Below are 21,408 nucleotides of genomic sequence, written 5' to 3'. Positions count from 1 at the left end.
GTAAACCCCACTTCTATGCCTGGCCCTTCTGTATGAGCCCCTGTACTACCTTTCTTCTCCCAGCTGCTGGCTGGATGCAGAAGAGGTCCTAGGAGACAGTGGAGCTATAGATGGGAGGAGCCAGGGTCCTTGGATCACGACATGGGTGGCTGTTCACTGATCACCCTCAGAGAAATGTCTTGTGAATAAGGATAAACGTTCACCGTGTTAACCCCATGAGATTTTTATAAATCTCTGTATTTTTGCTACAGCCATGAGCGTACCTGACTAATACCTTGTTCTAACTAGAAGGCAGAGTTGGGTGCCTGTGCCCGTGATGGGATGGGAAAAACTTTGGAGGCTATTGGGGACTATAATGAAAGAAATGAAGTTACAGGGATGAAGTACCAAAAAATACAGAGCCCTCAGGTTGGTGGATCCGTTTATTTGGCAAAGACTTGTGCCTTCTCAGGATAGAGAGGTCAAGGAGAGAGCAAAGAGGTCCTCAGCTGGAGAGAGTGGGTATCCCAACAGAGAACAAGGCAGCCCTCTTCTTGACCACACAGTCAACCTCCAGCCCACACTAGTCGGGGGTCAGCTAGAATCTAGGGTTTTAGCATGAATTTAAAGGGTTCTCTGCAAGAGAAAAGTTAAGTGGTTAAAAGTCAGGGAACCCTGGGGGACATCGACTCTCAAACTTAATAGCACCCTTAGCCACAGTTAATGGGAACAGGAATTCTTCCTGTAAGATCAGGAGTTACCCACCCCCCTTTTTTTTTTTTGCCACACAATGCAGCTTGTGGAATTTTTGTTCCCCGACCAGGGATTGAACCCAGGCCCTCAGCAGTGAGAGCACGAAGTCCCAACCACTAGACCACCAGGGAATTCCCAGGAGTTATCCACTTTTCATCAACTTCTCTCAAGAGATTTGCCAATTGAGGAGACAGGTAGAGACCAGGTCTTCTTGGGCTTGGCTGAGATAAGGGGCCAATGGAGAGGCCAGACCAAGGAGGCAATAACTGGGACCTTGGACAAGGGAGGGATGAACAAACCAATGGGTGATGTTTGGGGGGAATTGAATGAGAGTGAAAAGAAATGTGAAGGCTCCGATGCTGGTACGTTGGTTTAATTTACAGTCAGTGGCAGCTTAGGTGTGGAGGGAGGAGTGTGTTGCCTTATGCTGCCTATTTCTGTGACCAGGATTTAGGTGACTGTGTCTTCTGTTCCAGGCCATAGCTTCTGAACAAGGGTGAGGAGCAGTGAGGAAGCATCCCCAGGCCCAACCTTCCCCCCCCCGAACAACTCACTCATTGTCCAAGCAGATGTCGCCACAGTAGGTCCAGCAGCATGTATGATTTGGAAAGGAACATCTCTTTGCTTTAGTGCACCTTTTTAAACAATACGTTAATGATGGAGGCTGTACCCAGCACTGGTCAATATCTCTTAGTTCAGCTGGAATTGAGACGGTAGAATTTGGCAGTGTCCATCCCCCCACAACTTAGAGAAGAGTCCCTTCTCAAGCTTAAAAATCCCTGAGCTCTAAGCAACAAAGTATTTTTCTGCTTCTGAGGAGAATCCCTTCTGTGAATTCTAGCCAGTGGCTTTTTTACAGAAGACCATCCTGATGTGACATGACTTCCCTCTTTCCACATGTTCCCACAGCATTGCAGGCCTTTGGGTTCTCTCTAAGTTCCCTAAAGATGGGACCTAGGACAACCCCATCACAGATGACACCGCCTCACCAAGTCCGTTCCCATATGACTTTAGATTTCAGGGTCTGCAATATTTTCTAGTTCCAATTTCCATACCCGATTTTCAAATTGGAAAACTGAGCCAGGGGAGAATAGGAACCTACTTTTTCCTCTTTCTATTCACTTCGCTGATGATACCACCTAAGCACTCAGCCTCTCCCCGAATTCCACATCATTCACTGACCCATAATCCTCCCTTGAGGTCACTTCATTATTCCATTTTCTTATCACATGACCCCCAAACTTTCACTCATAAGGACCCCTTATTTGTCTTTTCCATTTTTTCATATTCTAAAAGATCCTTCCCCTCAAACTAAACGAATGTGTTAAATATTATCCTTTTGGTATTCATCCAAGGCTCACTCAGATCAGGCACAGAGATTCTGAAAATATGAGCTCAGAGGGAAGTTCTGTGTTGGTGTTTCCTCTACCCAAGATGGTCTGACATTGGCAAATATTGCTTCCTGCTAGCTTATGGAATGTGGGCAAAAGCTACATTCCCTCTCGATGTACCCAGTATTGCTTTCAGAACCAGGAGATGAAGCTTGAAACGATGCCAGATTGGGAACATTCAACCTAATCTTTCTTGGATGTCTCCGCTTAAAAGAAGGTTCCGGTCCTTTAAAGGGTGATCCTAGAAATGTAGGCCCTGACTCGGTTATGGCAGACATCCCAGGCCTGGGCAGAGCACCCTCCTCCCTTGCCCCACCACCTACAGAAAGGTCTGTTCTTGAGGCCTCCCAGCACGGGCAGAAGCGTCACGACCTCGTAGGTGAGCGCGATGAGGAGGAGAGCCCAGAGCTTCATGGTAGTTTCTGCGCGTGTTTGGGTTAGGTTTTGGCAGAAGACAGGTCTTTCCCCGATGCTGCTAGAGGTAGAAAAGGAATTCAGGGGAATAGGGTAGGAGAGAAAGAGAAAGTGCTTGTGAATACTGTGTTATTCTTTCTCCTACTTTCCCTTTCCACCCACTGGCACCTACCTATATAGCAAGCTAGCCATTGGCTTCCCCGGGCTTCTTCCCCATCTCACATTATGTACCCCTTCCTTTACAAAGCTATTTCTTTTAAAAACACATTGGCTTTTTTCTGATCAAAAAGCAATAAATCTTCAGGTTGTAACATTTTTTAAATACAAAGAGCAAATGAATAAGCATTAATAATTCCACCACCCAGAGATAACCGTATACGTGTATACTTTTATGTTGTAGTCATTATGTTTATGAAATTGGAAGAGTAGAACACATGGGGCTTCCCTGGTGGCGCAGGGGTTGAGAGTCTGCCTGCCAATGCAGGGGACACGGGTTCGTGCCCCGGTCCGGGAAGATCCCACATGCCGCAGAGTGGCTGGGCCCGTGAGCCATGGCCGCTGAGCCTGCGCGTCCAGGAGCCTGTGCTCCGCAACGGGAGAGGCCACAACAGTGAGAGGCCCATGTACCGCCAAAAAAAAAAAAGAGTAGAACACATGAAGTGTCCTGATTTGTTAATTAAGAACATAGGTAACAGGATGATACAATGGAAGTTTTAGTTGAGACCTTAAGACAGAGTGGTAGATAGATTACTCAGCAGGACTTGAGAAAAATTGCTAACCAAACTTAAACTTAAAAACAAAACTTTCACACAACATTGTGAAACAACTATACTCCAATAAAAATTAATAAACATTTTTTTAAAGTAAAAATTTTTAAAAAGTTTTAATAAACTTTCATCTACATAGATGATTTCAAGTTGAAGGAGTTACAAGAGAGGATTTTGAAGGAGATCTTATTAGTCAAAAGCTTTGCCAAGGGAAGTAGAGATACTGCCTTCTGATTCCAAGTTGGGAGAATATGCTTTGTGGATACTACTCAGAGCTTACAGTGTGTCCCCAAAAGTTTTCAGGGACACCATAGACTTGTGATCGAGTCCTGACTAAAGACTCTAAAGGGTGGGGAATTTGGCTAATGTGACCTGTAGTAGCAGAGAAGAGGGCTACAGTTCGGGAAGTATCTGAATTGTAAATGGCCTGATGCCATTTTGTGTCTCCAATGAACCCTTGAAATCTCCCATGAAAGAGGACCAGGGGACTTCCCTGGCAGCCCAGGGGTGAAGACTCCACTCTTCCACTGCAGAGGGCCTGAGTTCCATCCCTGGTTGGGGAACTAAGATCCCACATGCTGCACGGTGTGGCCCCCCAAAAAAGTAAAATAAAATATTAGAAGAAGAAGAAAAGAAAAATGGGGAAAACATTTCTTAAAGAAAGAAAGAAGGGAAGGAGGGAGGGAGGAAAGAGAAAGAAGGAAGAAAGAAAGAAAGGAAGGAAGGACGAAAGAAAGGGATAGAGGAACGGAGGAAGGGAGGAAGAAAGAAAGGGAGGAAGGGAGGAAGGGGGAAAGAAAGGGGACCAGAAGCACACCAGCCTGTGATCACATCTATTGTGTAAGAACTCTCACTCTCTCTTACTGGTGCTTCCTCCCTCCACTACCCAGGAGCCAGAAATTTTTTAAGCCAGTTGGAGGTGAAGGAACAGAATCACAAAGAGCTCAAGAGAAAAATGTTGGCCACATTCTCTTCCATAACTGGAGCCTCTGAGAAAAAGGAGGGTCCACAGTTCTAAACAATTTATGAAGTTGTGGCTAATTTCATGGGCCTGCACATTTTAATTATATGGTTGAGAAGATGTTTTGTGACTGAAGTCACAGAAGTTGTGGGGACCTACCTAAGTTTTCCTGAAGAAGCAAGGAAATAACTAGCTATCCTGAATAATGTCTAACAGAACAAGGGAGACCAAAAAAAATATGATCACATTACACAAGTCATGCCAACAATCCAATGATAAATATTATGATCATTCCCCATGTCATGAAGACCCAAATATTTCCAATTTATTTTTGTTATATAAATTTCCTGATGAACCTCCTTCTAGCTAAAGCTTTGTCACATAGATTATTATTTTTTTTAGTATGGGTCAATAGAAAAAGATTGCTCTGCAAAAGATGTTGTCCGTTTCAGGCTTTGAATAATTGCTGCCCCATTTTCTCACTAAGGATTGGGTTGTATTTCCACCACCAAGACATCAAATGTATGTGTCTCTACCTCCTGTCTTTGAGGCAAATTGGATTTAGGAGAGACAAGAGTAAGAGAAGGAGATAAGAGTAAGAGAAGGAGAACAGCCCTTAAAAGGTAAAAGATCAGATGTTTGGGAGCTTCCACTCAGCTGCTTATATCTGCGCTCCAACCTTCTCCATTTAGAACCCACACTCTTGCCAGTTTGCTTCAGCATGGCTTGGTGAAGGAAAATTGCTAAGTTCACCTACTGACTCATTGACCATTGGGCAATGTTTATACCAAGGGATACAACTTAATTGATGAAGCTCTAGGCCAAAGGAGAAATATCTTTGAACACATTGGGCTTCCAGAAATCCTGTAAATCACTCACATTTTTTGCACCGGAAAGCCAGCTAGCAGTAGTAGAATTCCCAGTCCTTGAGCTTGGCTCAGAGTGTTCTCTGATCCTCTGAAGGCACCAGCACATAGCAAGACAGATGTGTAAGGCAGATGCTCTGTTATCCACTTACTGGCAGGGGTATGAGGTATGCGGTAACTGGGTGAAGATGTGCACGGATTGGGATGGGCCTCTGGATTCCTGACACCTGCCTCCTGCACACAGAAGGAGGAAGCCTGGCACCCAGGCTTCCTGGGTGACAGACACACAATAAATCCAAAGCACTGTGTTCTATGAAGCTGTTTATTTGTATTCAGAAACCTCATTAGGGACCCAAGTTTTCCAGAGTTTTGAGATCTGTTCATTTAAAAGGCCTCACTCTTAGTCCGGTTTTCTGAGTTTCTCACTTGCCCCTAAAGGGTGTTCAGGATCCTGGAGATGCCCAATACCTTTCTTTGCACACCTCAGGTGCACTAAATGATCCCAGGGAAGAAAAACATCATCCTGCCCAGGCTGGGTACCACTCACATACAGAAGTCTGGGTGAATTCTTTGGCCATCCTGAGATAGGGTGTATGATGATGAAAAGGTCACTAAGCATCACAAAGACACAAATCTATTGCCCCCCTCCCCCAAATTCAGGATGCTGGGTTTTCCAGATGTTAAAGGAGAGAGTAGTGGATTTTGAGTCAGGGATGCTGGTATCTTGTTTAATCTCTGCCCCTTATTCCTATGGCACTTCAGACAGTTCCCGTCACCTCTCTCTCAATTTTCTTATTTGAACAACAGGGAATAATCCTCACCTCGCGGGCATAATCCTCACCTCGCTGGAATAGTGTTGATGCCACCTGGGCAGGGAACTCATCCAAGCAAGCCACAAGTAAAAGCTCATGCCTCAAGACCCTTACTCCCACCTACCTCTGAAAGTGTCTGAGTTGAGTGTCTGTAGTAACAGGCTGACAGCTTTTTATCTGGCCTCTTCCTACTGGGGGAGGTAGGGGGCTGGTGGGGGGGTGTGGCCTGGAACAAGGGGCAGGAGAGAAGAAAAAGCAGGTTCAAAGGCTGAGAACTTAAAGGTGATTTTTTTGCGGCCAATCTTTCATTCCCACTCAGGAACATAGTGGTATATCGCAGACTCTTTGATACTCACCCAACCAGAAGTCCTGGATTTTCTTTGATGTGAGCAATATCTCCTACTAAGCCAGGAGGAACATTGTGTTCCTGGATTGCAGCTCTGGTCACCCCCAACCGACTCAAGTCTAGAGTCTTTATCTGATGCAGCTGGGTTCGTCCACAGGTAGTGAGTGGAGGACAGTCTGTATGTCTATTTTCCTTTGACTTGTGGGTGCTGTTTAATCCTTCTCTGTATTGATTGCCCTTTGCTAATTAAGGCACAACATCATCTCCCACCGAATGGCCTATGGCTTTTATGTGAATAAATAGAGACTGAATAAGAAACACTTTAGAAATGATAGATGACCACTTTAGAAAAGATAGATTTGAAGTGATCAAATCACTTCAACGTGAGATGCGTGGAGACTAGACCCTGGGACGCAGAGTGGGAGGTCCCCAGGAGGACTCTTCTTAAACTGGGTCCATTCTCCTCATCCTCCTTGAGAGGTTCAGCTTACTGTCTCTTTACAATGAAGAAAATGAATCCCAGGGAAGTTAAATGACATGTTCAAGGTCAAAAGAGAGTGAGAAGTCATGATCCGGCTAGAGGAGGAGGTTTCCTCCGTGCTCCCTGTTTGCTTGCTTCTCGTGCATGTGCTGAGTCTGTCCACAGGGAAGGGAGTGCCTGTGCTGACCCTGACTCTCCCCGACTCCATCACCCACCAATAAGGCTGCTCTTGTAATGGGGCCTGGAATGGGATGCCAGGACCTGCGACTCAGTGCATTCCTTTAACTGAGTGGTTGCCCACATTTCCCCAATCCTCCTTCTTATGGTTTCATTCCTCCTCTTCTGCTTTTTTTTTTTAATCCAGAGGGAAGCCACAGGGTGGAGGGACGGGAGGTACGTGGTAATGCGACTGCGGATTAATTGGCATAGGATGGCTCTGGGTCTTGCCCATGGTTTCATGGTGAGTCCGTGGAAATTCATCACTGGGCTGCAGAGTCCCTACTACTCTGCACAATCACCACTCCTCTGAAATGTTCCTGGGACTAAGTCCAGAGACTGGGTCAAAACGTGTGGCCGGTTGGGACGTGGGTTCAGGTGTGAAGAATTCAGGTGGGCGGGCCCTGCTGGAGGAAGGGATGCGGTGTTTTGCTCCAGTCCAGAGCTTCCTGCTGAGCATCAATGAAGGAGACATCAGAGGCAGGACATGCCTCCATCGGGCTAGGGTCTCTGACCCACCGCAGAAGCATCACAGGGCTCCTGGTACTGAAGGATCTCCTCCATTCTGCTAAGAGCTGCCCATGCACAAAAGGAGCTTAGGAAAGAGGTCATGATCCACCACCAACTCAGACATCATTGGAGGTAGTTGGGTGCTAAGAGCACGCTGTACAGAAACTCTTATTTGGTGCTCTCTCAGATAGCCTCACTCTCCCAATGCTTGGCTATGCCCCAAACAACCTGGAAGAAACTATTAAGAGAGGCAAAGTTACCTGCCAGGGACCACATAGGGAAGGACCTCACATGTCCAAGACCAGGGCTTCCTACCACGTGGATATACCGTGGGTGTCAGGCTGACCTATTCCTTGCCACTGGCATGAACACCATGGGCCATGAATTTTACTGGAAGCAGTTGCCCTTCTCCCTTGTGGTAACTGGTACCCTGACCCTCTCTGACAGTCCACCCTGCCCTAGAGAAGTTAGAAGCTACACCTAGAATGCTATGGCTATGCCTGAACACCACTGCATGTTCTGTTTTTATTGGAACAATTGTATGCCTCTATAATATGTAGATGGGAGGAACTGGGGGGTCCCATGGAAGACCTTGAAATTTTTGGAGGCAAAGGAAGAAACAATGCAGATTCTTCCATGATCTGGGTCTCCAAAATGTCAAGTCCAGCCTGCAGAGAATCGCAGATCAGCACTGATCTGTTTCCGACCAACCCACAGCCTCACAGTTGCAATGACTTTTGCATGATTTGTTCTCTTCTCTTGCTCCTTCTCTATGTCAAGCATATGGAAGGACTCTAGAAATATCCTCCTCATCTCATACATCATGATGTTGGTCAACTCCTTTGGCTGCCCCCAGTGTTCACAGGTGGGTTCATACTGGTCAGCAAAGTGTGCCCATCCCACTTCTGGTAGCTGTCTATGTCATAACAGACCCAGAATGCCTAATTAAGAAGCTAAAGGAAGGTATCTGGAATGTAAGAGTTGGGTTTAGCTGCTGACTGTAAGATCTACCACCAAGAAATGTCCATCAGCCCAAATATAATTAGAATGGGCATGACATGAAGTATTCAAGGAAGACTTTTTCTCCAGAAGATGTTCCTAAGTCTAAAATTACATTATTTAGGAGTATATCCATCAGTTATTATAGTGTCCAGTGTCTTGGCTTGGAAAGAGTTCACTGCCTGAAAACCACTGGTGAGAGGGTATGAGAAGGTAGAAGTAAGAATCTAAATTAGAAGGCACCAAGCATCTGATATCTGAGACTATTCTGAATCATATTTGCTGGGTCTATGACGGTCCTTTTTGTTGTTGTTGATTCAGGTTTTCTTTTTGAAAAACCCTAAAACTCAAACTTTCTCTCTCTTACTGTTTTTACTTTTTGTATTTTACTTTTGGTCCCTTAGCTTCTTACATTATTTTTCTCAATTCCTATTATAGTTTAATTGAATTTATTCTGTCCTAAGTGTCTTGTAACAGTCTTTATTTCTAAGATGACTTTTATCTTTTTCTTCAATTTTTTATGTTCTATCAACCTCTTATTTCACGTCTTCCTGTTTTTTTGTCTACTTATGTGCTGAGTTTTAAAATTTCTGACTCAAGGTATTTTTTCATACATTAAAATGTTTATTTAGAAATATGTAATTAAAGTTGCAGTGCTGGGGCTTCCCTGGTGGTGCAGTGGTTAAGAATCTGCCTGCCAATGCAGCAGACATGGGTTCGAGCCCTGGTCCGGGAAGATCCCACAGGTCACGGAGCAACTAAGCCCATGCACCACAACTACTGAGCCAGAGTTCTAGAGCCCGTGAGCCACAACTACTGAAGCCTGTGCACCTAGAGCCCGTGCTCCACAATAAGAAAAGCCACCGCAATTAGAAGCCCACGTACCACAACAAAGAGTAGCTCCCGCTCACCGCAACTAGAGAAAGCCCCGTGCACAGCAACAAAGACCCAACGCAGCAAAAATTTAATTAATTAATTACTTTTTTTTTCAAAAGTTGCAGTGGTGTATTACCTTTCTTTTTGGACTCAAGGTTGTTCTAGTGGGAGAATTTTTTTTCCAGCAGAAATGTTTCAATTTTCACTTTTTGTTTTCTTTAATAGTACTTTACATTGAAGTTGTCTGCTATTTTTCCATTAACTTTGTAACATTTTATTTTAATAAACCAGCAGTAACAGTGTTATGCTCAAATTATTCTTGGCTTTGGCCACTAGGAGCTCTTTCAGGTGGGCTCCTGTTTCCCATTATTTTGATTTTTGGTTTTCATTAAATTCTGACCTCAAAAGATGCCCCAGTCTCATCTTGTATTTTCCAAGCCCAGTTCTAAAATCAGTCATTTCTCTAAGAAGCCTTGGCCCATGTACTGAAGAATGGTATTTAGAACCAAGATCTGGGCTCTTTGTGTGTTTATTGCTACTGTGGTATCACTGCTTCTAGGCGTCTTCAGCAGACATAGCTAAGAAATATATGTATGTATAACTAATCCATGTATACATATGTGTCCATAAGTATATCTGCATGTGTCTCTGTGTGTGTGTGTATATATATATATATAAAAGCTGAACATCAGTTCATATTGATATCTCTGATTTTAATCCAGTACCCCAGGGTTCATTCTAGCATTTTCCTTTTGCTTATTTGTAACTTCTCCAACAGGAACCTGGCTCCTATCTAAGTTACTTACTTATCTGTTCAATCTTTTATACATGTAACGTAGTTTTAGAATTGTTTACCCATACCCTGGTAAAAACAAATTCACCAGAGACAAATTCACTGCTCTCTGAAAAATTGAAAGAAAGGGCTGCTTGCCAATAACCCTCATTAAAATAGCATGCAAGAAATAAACTTCTATTCTGTGAAGCCCATGACTTAGCCTATTCGTTATAAGGTAATCAAATGGGGAAGCAAGAGTTGGAAGCAAGAGTTGGAAACTTATGTACCCTATAGGATGGGAAAAATATAGGGGGGGGGGGAGATTCAAGGGTAGTGGAATGAAGTGGAAAAAAGCCAAAGACCACTGCTCGCAAATGAGTTTATTTGCCAAGGATTTACTCCTGCCCAGCCCTCAGTGAGAACAGCAGTGTCCCACTGGTGTCCCAGTGGGAGGTTAGGGTTTTAGCTGTCTTTCGGTGATTATCTACAAGAGAAAAAGGTTAGATGCTTAGAGGCTATGAAACTCTGAGAAGGAGGAATTCATTCCCAAGCTTAATATTACTCATCTTCACCAGACCTTGGAACAGGAATACTTCATGTAACAACAGAAATTGTCTACTTTTGACTAGGGAGTTATTGGTTCATTAAGCAGAGAAAGGTAGAGATTTGGGGCCTGGCTGAGCTAACGGGGCTCATGGAAAAGTCTGACTCTGGAAACAATGGCTAGAAATCTGGACTAGAAAAACAGGAAAAGAGCAAACTGTTGAAAAATGCAAGGCAGACAGCACAGGCATTGATTATATAATGAAAGAAGCAAGGTGCCCCAAGCTGATATCTTGGTCTATTTGCCAGTGAATTCCCTTCCAGGTTTAGGGGACATCGTCTTCTGCTATTTTTGTGCCTAGGATTTGGGGTTCCTCAGTCCTCTGTTTAGGGATAACAGCATCTGAGAAGAAGGTGAGAATCAGTGAAGACATAGACCCAACCATGCATCTCCAAACTCACTGTGTTTTCCCAGCAGATGTTTCCACAGTACGTCCAGCAACATGTGTGATTTATTTCTACACATTTAAAGGTTCTAGAACACTTCTTGGCACATTCTTGGACTGTTGGCCGTCCCCAGCACTCCTGAAGTAACAATTCCCCCCTGAAATTGAGACGAGATGATAAGAAGCTGACAGGGGCTACATAGCAAGTGTGGGAAGAGAAGCCCTTCATAAGCTCAACAGCCCCTCCTAGAATCCCAGCCCCAAGTCTCCACCAAGGTATCTGCCTTCTAAGAGAAATCCCCTTCCTTATCCTCCTCATTGCATTTTCACTGACCCCATCGCATCTTCACTGACCACTTTGCCTTCTCTGCTCCCCAAGTCCTACAGTGTTGCAGGCTTCTGAGTCCTCTTCGAGCATCCTAGAGGTAGGACTCTGTATAGTCCCAGCATTCATGTGCCCTCCTACAAAATTTACATTTTTATAATGGGAGATCTCAGAGCCTGAGATATCCTCTAGCCTCATTATCACACCTTTTTCATAGTGTGGGAAGCTAGACCACGGAGAGTAAGGAAGAGATTCTCCCCACTTTTCTTCCCCTCCTTGCTGACCCTGCCTTTAATAACTCAGCCTCTCCCCAAATTCTTATCTCTCTCACCTAATTTTCTTGGCTCCCCCCATTGATTTCATTTTCTCATCATATGGTCCCCATGATTGCCCCACTAAGGCCCCATCTCATATCTCTTTTCTATCTTTTCACATTCTGAAATATCCTACCACTAAATTAACGGTATGTATCTAGAAATGCTCATTTTGTACTCTTCGAAGTGCACACAGGTAGGACACAGAGCTTCTGGAAGAATGGGAAAATATGGCAGCTCTGTACTGGTGCCCCCTCCCCTTCAAAGATAGCTGACTTGGGAAAATATTATATCCTTATAATTTAAGGAATGTATCTAAAAGCTGACAGATACACATCGCTACTTTCAAAGTTGGAAAAAGAAGCATTAAAGGACTTTGAAGGACTTCAGCTTGATAATTTCTTGGATCTCTGTGTATAGAAAGGTAACTGATGCCTTTCCAGGTGATCCAGGGAAGGTGAGTCCTGAGTCAGATGTGCCAGGCACGATACTTCTTCTTTTGTCCAGAAACAAGCACAGCCCCGTCACCCCTTTTGACCCCCAATCCAGCCTCATCACCTGCAGTTATGTTTTTCCTTAATTCCTCCCAGCACAGACAGCAGTACCATACAGAGGAACATCATGAGTAGAGGTGTCCAGCACTTCATGCTGTTGACCATATACGTCTGAATAGGTGTTGTCAGGAGTTTTTCCTTCCCAGTTGTTGCCAGAGATCAAAAGACATAAAGAGAGTTGTAAAGCAAGAGGAAATTCTCATAGAATTTCTTTACAGTTTATCTTCTAGTTATTGTTCCTTGCCCTCCAGCACTCAGTCACAGTTACACACCAAAGCTGGACACAGACTTTGCTAAAAAGTGTCTCTCCACCTCAAGCTTCATGCCTTCCTTTTGCAGGGAAACCTTTTTTTTTTTTTTTTTTTTTTTTTACTGTGTTACCCTCCCTTGATTAAAAAATAATTCAAATTCAGCTTACAAAATTGTTTTATTTATTTATTTATTTATTTGGCTGTGTTGGGTTTTCATTGCTGCGCACGGGCTTTCTCTAGTTGCGGCTAGCGGGGGCTACTCTTCATTGCGGTGCGCAAGCTTCTCACTTGAGGTGGCTTCTCTTGTTGCGGAGCACCGGCTCTAGGCGTGCGGGCTTCAGTAGCTGTGGTTCACGGGCTCCAGAGCACAGGCTCAGTAGTTGTGGCGCACGGGCTTAGTTGCTCCGCGGCATGTGGGATCTTCTCGGACCAGGGCTCAAACCTGTGTCCCCTGCGTTGGCAGAAGGATTCTTAACCACTGCGCCACCAGGGAAGTCCCACAAAATTGTTTTAATTCTTTTTTTTTTTTTGAGCTGACGTTGGTTTATAACATTATATGTTTCACATGTACAGTATTATATTTTGACTTCCATATACACTACAGCATGCTTGCCACCAAAAGTTTAGTTCCCAGGGGCTTCCCTGGGAAGCCCCTTCTCACTTTAATTAAAGTGACTGCTTTAAGCCAGGCACTATTCTAAGTACCGAGGATACAGTCATGAACAAAACTGGCAAAATTCCCTGCCCTCATAAAGCTTAATCCTAGTAGAGGGGTCAGATAATAAACAAGATACATAAAAGAAATACATAACAATTGATGGCTCTCAGTGTGCAGGAGAGAAGATAAGAGAGGGTCTAGCACCTGGAATACAGAATATGAAAAATAAGTGCTGGCTATTATTTTAGGCAGATCACTGGTGGTGAGATTTGGGGTTCTGAAAGAATAGGTTAAGTACTGTTCCAAAAAATTCCCTCTCCCCACTCCTTTCTCACCCCCAACCTGGTGCTCCAAGCTCCTGAAGCCAAACAGAAAGGAAGACAAAAAAGCAAAAACAAAGGAGAAGTCTGGGTACTGTGAATTAAACAGTCACAGTGGAGTAACTGTCTCTTTCCCTCCAAGTAACCAATTTTCCCTCAGAGTCTTTATTTTTGCGTCAAAGTTTTCAATGAAGCAGAAGATAAATTATATGAATTGATTGAAATTCCCTCAGATGCTCAAAAGCAGACACAGTACCTAGAGACATTTTAAAATTTGCAAAATTCTCTAGCTAGTTCTCCTCTTGGCATGTGTTACAAATTATAAAATAGGAAAATTAAATTTGAGGCACATGGACCATTTGATGGGTTGCCTTTAACTTTTAAAAAAACTATTATTTGGAAATAATTTCCAAGTTACAAGAGTAAAAATAGTGTAAAGAACACTACATACCATTTGCTCAGTTTCACCTATTTTAAGAATTTACCACTAGGGACTTCCCTGGTGGCGCAGTGGGATAGGATTCTGCATTCCCAGTGCAGGGGGCCCGGGTTCGATCCCTGGTCAGGGAACTAGATTCCACATGCATGCTGCAACTGAGGAGCCAGCGAGCCACAGCTAAGGAGCTGGCAAGACACAGCTAAGGAGCCTGTGAGCCACAGTTGAGGGGCCCCACCTGCCACAACTAAGACCCAGTACAACCAAATAAATAAATAAATAAATAAATTTTTAAAAAAGAATTTACCCCTAATTGCTTTCTCTCTCTCCCTCTGTTGTTGTTTTTTCCCTTAACAATTTGAGGGTAAGTATCATAGATCATGTTCATTATTTAGGAATAATACTTCAGTGAGTATTAACAATAGGGACATTGTCTTCTGTGATCACAGTACAACTATCCACTTCATGAAATTTAACATTTCCAAAATATTTTTATCAAATCTATCATCAGTATTCCATTTTATAAATTCACCCAATAATGCCCTTTGTCTTTTATGACATTGACATTTTTGAAGAATATAGGCAATTTTTTCTTTTAATTAAACATTCTTCATGTGGGGTTTGTTTGAAATTTCTTCATGATTAGTTGCAGGTTATACATTCTCACTAGGAATACTCTGTAGACAGCACATAGTGTCCTCAGGGTATCACATGGGAAGGGACACAGTGCCATCCATGTCATTTTTCTCTGTCTCAGTTTCTCGGTTTGAACAAGGACAATTACTTCTTTTCTAGAGGGGTAGTGTTGGCAGGATCTGAGGGCATGATTTGGACACAAGCCACAGATGAAAGCATTTTCAGGCTCACATTTCCAGCCCCAAGACTCTGACCTTCACCTACCTCTGAAGATGTTCAAGTTGGAAATACCAGCATTTATTTGCCTGATGGCTCTTCTTCCTGGTCTCTGGGAACCACCAAGCCCCTGCACAGGGTGAAGCTGATGAGCAGAACAGAGCTCAAAGCCTCAAAATGTAATCATGGTTCTGGTTGTGGCAGATCTGGGCGTTCTGCCCGTTAAGTTGGGTACGTACAGAACATTGTCACTGAATTCCTATTCAAAGAGTACTTTCCTTTTTTGTTTTTGCTTCAGGTAATACAGGTAGAAGCAGAACACTGTAGAATTGCAGGAGCCTCCCCTCCCCCCAACACACACATTTCCTGGATGTCTGGGTGATTGTGTAGGCAGGGAAGGATCTGTGTATCTATTTTTCTCTAACATTTGTGTGATGACTTTTGTAAAGTCCTATCCATCTCTATGTTGATTTCTCCATGGCTACATCACCCTAACACTACCTTATCACAATGTCTTGTGGGTTTTGATCTAATGAAAAAAGAGAACTCTGCCAAGAGAGCTGGGAAAGACCACCTAATATGGAGATTTAGAACACAGACTTAACCTGGATTCAAATCCTAGCTCCCAATTACTTTGGGCAAGTCACTAATCCTCTCTGTGCATTAGTTTCCTCATTTGCAAAGTGGGGATAATAACAGTACTTTCCTCATAGGGTTGTTGTGAGGGTTACGTGAATGATTATTTGTTAAGCACTTAGAACCAATGTCTGGCATACAGACAGTGCTATGTAAGGTTTGTTCAATAAACAAATGAGACACCAACGAAGTGGCAAGCATCACCCAGTTTAACACCAAGTTCACTACCTGTCAGATATTTAACATATATTAACTAATACTCTCAATGACCCTATGAGTTTAGTACTACTATAATTCCTATTTTACAGATACAGAAACTGAGGCACAGGGGAGTTAAGTAACTTGCCCAAAGCCACACAGCTAGTAAGTGCCAGGTACAGGATTTAAAAAGAAGTGGGTCCAGAGCCATCCATGCATGCAATGTATGCCAGACAGTGTAGCCCCCAGTTCTCTTGGGGGCTACAACATATCTTTGACCTTAACCTCTTCATAGGGCCCCTCATCACTTCATCCCATTTACTTCTCTCTGTAGAAAAAAATAATTTCTTTCCAGAATATCATTTGTTGCTTTTGCACTATTAAAAGAACATCCCATGCTTAGTGCATAAATCTTGCAAATCTATGAAAATGACAAAGAAATTTTAAAATTTAATTTTGTCACCCTGTGCTAACATTTTTTTGTGTGTGTACATATATATATACACACAGACACACATATATTTTATATATACACACATACATTTGTGTATATCCATATATATGTATCAATATATACATACATAAGACAAAAAAGCTATAAGGCACATAGAAAATAAATGGAAAATGACAAGTGTTCCTCCCCATCGATAAATACTTTAACTGTAAACAAATTAAACTCTCTAATCAAAATATAAAGATTGGCAGAATAGATAAAAACACATGAACCATATGCTGTCTACAAGAGACTCACTTTTGATCCAAACAGATTGAAGGTGAAAGGATGGGAAAAGATGTTCCATGCACATAGTAACCAAAATAGAGCAGGGTGGCTATACTAATATCAGACAAAATAGATCTTAAATCAAAAAAGGTTACAAGAGACAAAGAGGACAATATATATTAATAAAAGGTTCAATACCACAAGAAGGTACAACAATTATAAACATCTAGGCACCTACTGATAATCATCAAAATATATGAAGCAAAAACTGACAGAATCGAGGTGAAAGATAGAGACGGTTCTACAATAATGATCGGATACTTCCATCCCCACCCTCGATAATAGATACAACAACTAAGCAGAAGATAAGTTAGGATAATAGAGGACTTAAGCAACACAGTAAAACAACTAGATCTAACAGACATACACAGAGCACTCAACCCAACAACAACATACATTCTTCTCAAGGGCACTTGGGACATTTTCCATGAGAGACCACATGTTTTAAATCACAAATTAAGTCTCAGTAGATTTTAAAAGATAGATATTATCCAACCACAACAGGATGAAGTTAGAAATCAATAACAGAGGTAAAACTGGAAAATTCACAAATCTGTGGAAATTAAGCAACATACTTTTAAACAACCACTGGACCAGAGGAAAATTAGAAAATACTTAGAGATAAATGAAAACAAAAACACAACAAATCAAAATTTATGTAACACAGCAAAAGCTGTGCTAACAAGGAAATTTATAGCTTTAAATGCTTACATTTAAAAATGAGAGGAGCTTCCCAGGTGGTGCAGTGGTTGAGAGTCTGCCTGCCGATGCAGGGGATGCGGGTTTGTGCCCCAGTCCAGGAAGATCCCACGTGCTGCGGAGCGCCTGGACCCATGAGCCATGGCCACTGAGCCTGCGTGTCTGGAGACTGTGCTCCGCGGCGGGAGAGGCCACAGCAGTGAGAGGCCCGTGTACAGCAAAAAAAAAAAAAAAAAAAAAAGGGAAAAATTAGAAAGATTTCAAATGAACAACTTAACTTTACAACTTGATCTAGAAAAATAAGAGCAAAGTAAACCCAAAGCTAGCAGAAAGAAGGAAATAATAAAGATGAAGCAGAGATAAACAAAATAGAAAAATAATAGGGAAAAAATCAATGAAGCCAAAAGTTGGTTCTTTGAAAAGATCAACAAGATTAACAAACATGTCACTAGATGGACTAAGAAAAGAAGAGAGACTACCCAAACTACGGACTTCAGAAATGAAAGTGTGCCCGCTGCTACCGATTCTAAAGAAATAAAAAGCATTATACCAGTACTAGGAACAATAAATAGGATAACCTAAATGAAATGGACAAATTCCTAGAAACACAAACTCTACCAAGACTAAATCTTGCAGGATAGAAAATCTGGATAGATGAAAAACTAGTAAGGAGTTTGACTCAGTAATCAAAAATTCTCCCAGCAAGAAAAGCCCCAGATCTGATGGCATCACTGGTGAATTCTACCATATATTTAAAGAACTGATATCAATCCTGCTCAAACTTTTTCAAAAAATTGAAGAGGAGGGAACACTTCCTAACTCATTTTATGAAGCCAGTATTACACTGATACCATATCCAAAGAGATTACAAGAAAAGAAGAATACAGACCAATATCCCTTATGAACATTAATGCAAAACTCCACAACAAAATACTAGCAAACTGAATTAAGCAGCATATTAAGAGGATCATACATTATGATTGGGTGAGATTTATTCCTAAAAATGTAAAGGTGATTCAACATATGAAAATCAATCACTGTAATACACCACATTAACAGAATGAAGGAGAAAAAACAACATAATCATCTCAATTGATTCAGAAAAAGCATTTGACAAATTTCAACACCCTTTCATAATAAAAGCACCCAACAAACTAGGGACAGAAGGACAAAACTTCAACATAATAAAAGCATGTATGTGGGCTTCCCTGGTGGCGCAGTGGTTGAGAGTCCGCCTGCCGGTGCAGGGGACGCGGGTTCGTGCCCCGGTCCAGGAAGATCCCACATGCTGCGGAGCGGCTGGGCCCGTGAGCTGTGGCCGCTGAGCCGCACGCCCAGAGCCTGTGCTCCGCCACGGGAGAGGCCACCACAGTGAGAGGCCTGCGTACCGCCAAAAAAAAAAAAAAAAAAAAAAAAAAAACCAAAAGCATGTATGAAACACCCAGAGCAAAAATCATAATCAATGGTGAAAGACTGAAAGCTTTTCCTCTTAGATCAGGACGAGAAGGATGCCTGCTTTCACCACTTCTATTCAACATAGTACTGGAAATTCTAGCTAGAGCAATTAGGGAAGAAAAAGAAATAAAAGACAACCAAATAGGAAAAGAAGAAGTACATCTATCTCTTTGCAGATTATATGATCTTATATGTATAAAATCCCAAAGATTCCACACACACACACAAAAATCTGTTAGAGCTAATAAATGAATTCAGCAAAGGAGCTGGATACAAAGTCAGTGCACAAAAATCAGATGCAATTCTATACACTAACAATGAACAACCTTAAAAGGAAATTATGAGAACAATTTCATTTACAATAAAATCAAAAAGAAGAAAACACTTAGGGAGTAACTTAACCAAGGCAGTGAAAGACTTTACAATGAAAACTACAGAACATTGTTGAAAGAAATTGAGAAGACACAAATAAATGGAAACGTATCCCATGTTCATAGATTGGAAAAATTAATATTGTTAAGATGTCAATATTATTCAGTGATCTACAGATTCAATATAATCCTTTTTTAAAATCCTAATAGTGTTTTTACAGAAATAGAAAACCCCATCCTAAAGTTCATATAGTATCTCAAAGAACTCCAAATAGCCAAAATAATTTTGAAAAAGAAAGATAAAGCTGGAGGACTCACAGTTCTTGATTTTAAAACTTAATGCAAAGCTATAATAATCAAAACAGTGAGATAATGGCATAAAGGCAGCATATAGACTAATAGAACAGAAGAAAGAGCCCAGAAATAAACCTTTGCATATACTGTCAAATAATTTTCTGATAAGGGTGCCAAGAGCATTCAATGGGAAAGGACAGTCTTTTCAACACATAGTGCTGGAAAAACTTGATATTCACATGCAAAAGAATGAAGTTGACCCCTTACCTAACACCACATATATGACTTAAATCAAAATAGATTAAAGACATAAATGTCTTTATGTAGTTTATAAACTATAAATCTCTTAGAAAAAAACCTAGGCAAAATCTTCATGACATTGGATTTGGCAACAGTTACTTGGATATGGCATCAAAAGCACAGGTAACTGGCTTCCTTGGTGGCGCAGTGGTTGAGAGTCCGCCTGCCGATTCAGGGGACACGGGTTCATGCCCTGGTCTGGGAAGATCCCACATGCTACGGAGCAGCTGGGCCCATGAGCCATGGCCGCTGGGCCTGCACGTCTGGAGCCTGTGCCCTGCAATGGGAGAGGCCACAACAGTGAGAGGCCCACGTACCGAAAAAAAAAAAAAAAAAAAAAAAAAAAAGAAGGTGTGATACATATATATGATGAAATACTACTTAGCCATAAAAAAGAATGAAATAATGCCATTTGCAGCAACATGGATGGACCTAGAGATTATCATACTCAGTAAAGTAAGTCAGAAAGAGAGAGACAAATATCATATGATGTCGCTTATATGTGGAATCTAAAATATGATACAAATGAACTTATTTACAAAACAGAAACAGACTCACAGACATAGAAAACAAATTTATGGTTACCAAAGGGGAAAGGAGAGGAGGGGATAAATTAGGAGTTTGGGATTAGCAGATACAAACTACTATATACAAAATAAGTAAACAATGAGGTCTCACTGTATAGCACAGGGAACTATATTCAATATCCTGTAATAAACCATAATGGAAAAGAATATGAAAAAGAATATATACATATATGTATAACTGAATCACTTTGCTATACACCAGAATCTAACACAGCATTGTAAATCAACTCCAGTTTTAAAAAAGGACTTCCCTGGTGGCGCAGTGGTTAAGAATCCGCCTGCCAATGCAGGGGACACGGGTTCAAGCCCTGGTTGGGGAAGATCCCACATGCCGTGGAGCAACTAAGCCTGTGCGCCACAACTACTGAGCCTGCCCTCTAGAGCTTGTGTGCCACCACTACTGAAGCCCTCGTGCCTAGAGCCTGTGCTCCACAACAAGAGGAGCCACCGCAATGAGAAGCCCGCGCACCGCAACGAAGAGTAGCCCCCACTCGCCGCAACTAGAGAAAGCCCGCGCGCAGCAACACAGCCAAAAAATTTTTAATTATGTATTTAATTAATTAATTTTTTTAAAAAAACAGACACTATCCTAAAAGGGAAACTTAAGAATCTTTCATTTTAAATCAGGAATCAGACAAGAACATACACTATCACCCCTTCTGCACAATCATGTTTGGAAGTCCTGACTGGCACGAGGCCTTAAAAAGGGCATAAAGTTCAAAGAGGAAAAATACAACAGTCATTATTTGCAGATAATGTTGAATACATTGAACACTGAAAAGAACCCACCCGAAATTATGATAAACAATGGGAGAGTTTAGCAAGGTAAACAGATCAATATACAAAAGTCATTTATCTACATTAGCAACAAACGAAAAGAAATAATTAAAAAGTTAGGATACTATTTACAATTTTACTTTAATAATTCAGACCTCCAGGAATAAATATAACAAAGGCATGCCAGAACTATGTGGAAAAATGGGTTAAAGTTTTGTGAAAGGATTTTAACAAGATCTAGATAGAGGAGAGATGTAACAAGGTCAGGATTAGGGGGGTGATGAGGGTGTGCGTTTGAAAACACCACCCGGCCCTGGAGTGGGCGTGGCTGGGAGGGGCTTGGATTTCTGCCAAAGCCCCTTGATTGGAGTACACAGTGTAAGGCCAGTCACAGCTTGCCTTCTCCTCTAAGCTGTCCCTGGTCACAGCTTTGGCGGGGACTTACCCACCCATCTCACCAGCAGC

At 42.1% G+C, this 21,408-nt stretch overlaps 1 protein-coding gene across 2 annotated transcripts; it reads right to left on the bottom strand.

Moving 5' to 3' along the window:
• Positions 1 to 514: 514 nt before the first annotated feature.
• On the bottom strand, positions 515 to 12,569 carry LOC131741198 (protein WFDC11-like). 2 transcript variants are annotated; one of them, XM_067014205.1, is made up of 6 exons: positions 12,333 to 12,569; positions 11,152 to 11,293; positions 6,068 to 6,169; positions 2,447 to 2,598; positions 1,287 to 1,367; positions 515 to 615 (listed from the first exon to the last, which is right to left on the bottom strand). In XM_067014205.1, exons 1-6 carry the CDS (start codon positions 12,431 to 12,433, stop codon positions 585 to 587), a joined length of 609 nt encoding a protein of 202 aa, XP_066870306.1. In that variant the 5' UTR covers positions 12,434 to 12,569; the 3' UTR covers positions 515 to 584. The 2 variants fall into 2 exon arrangements, with proteins under 2 accessions (XP_066870306.1, XP_066870307.1); XM_067014206.1 differs by lacking the exon at positions 6,068 to 6,169.
• Positions 12,570 to 21,408: the final 8,839 nt, after the last annotated feature.

This window comes from Kogia breviceps, chromosome 14 (assembly GCF_026419965.1).
Source record: "Kogia breviceps isolate mKogBre1 chromosome 14, mKogBre1 haplotype 1, whole genome shotgun sequence".
NCBI classification, from domain to species: domain Eukaryota; kingdom Metazoa; phylum Chordata; class Mammalia; order Artiodactyla; family Physeteridae; genus Kogia; species Kogia breviceps.
This window is presented reverse-complemented; position numbering and strand designations above follow the sequence as displayed.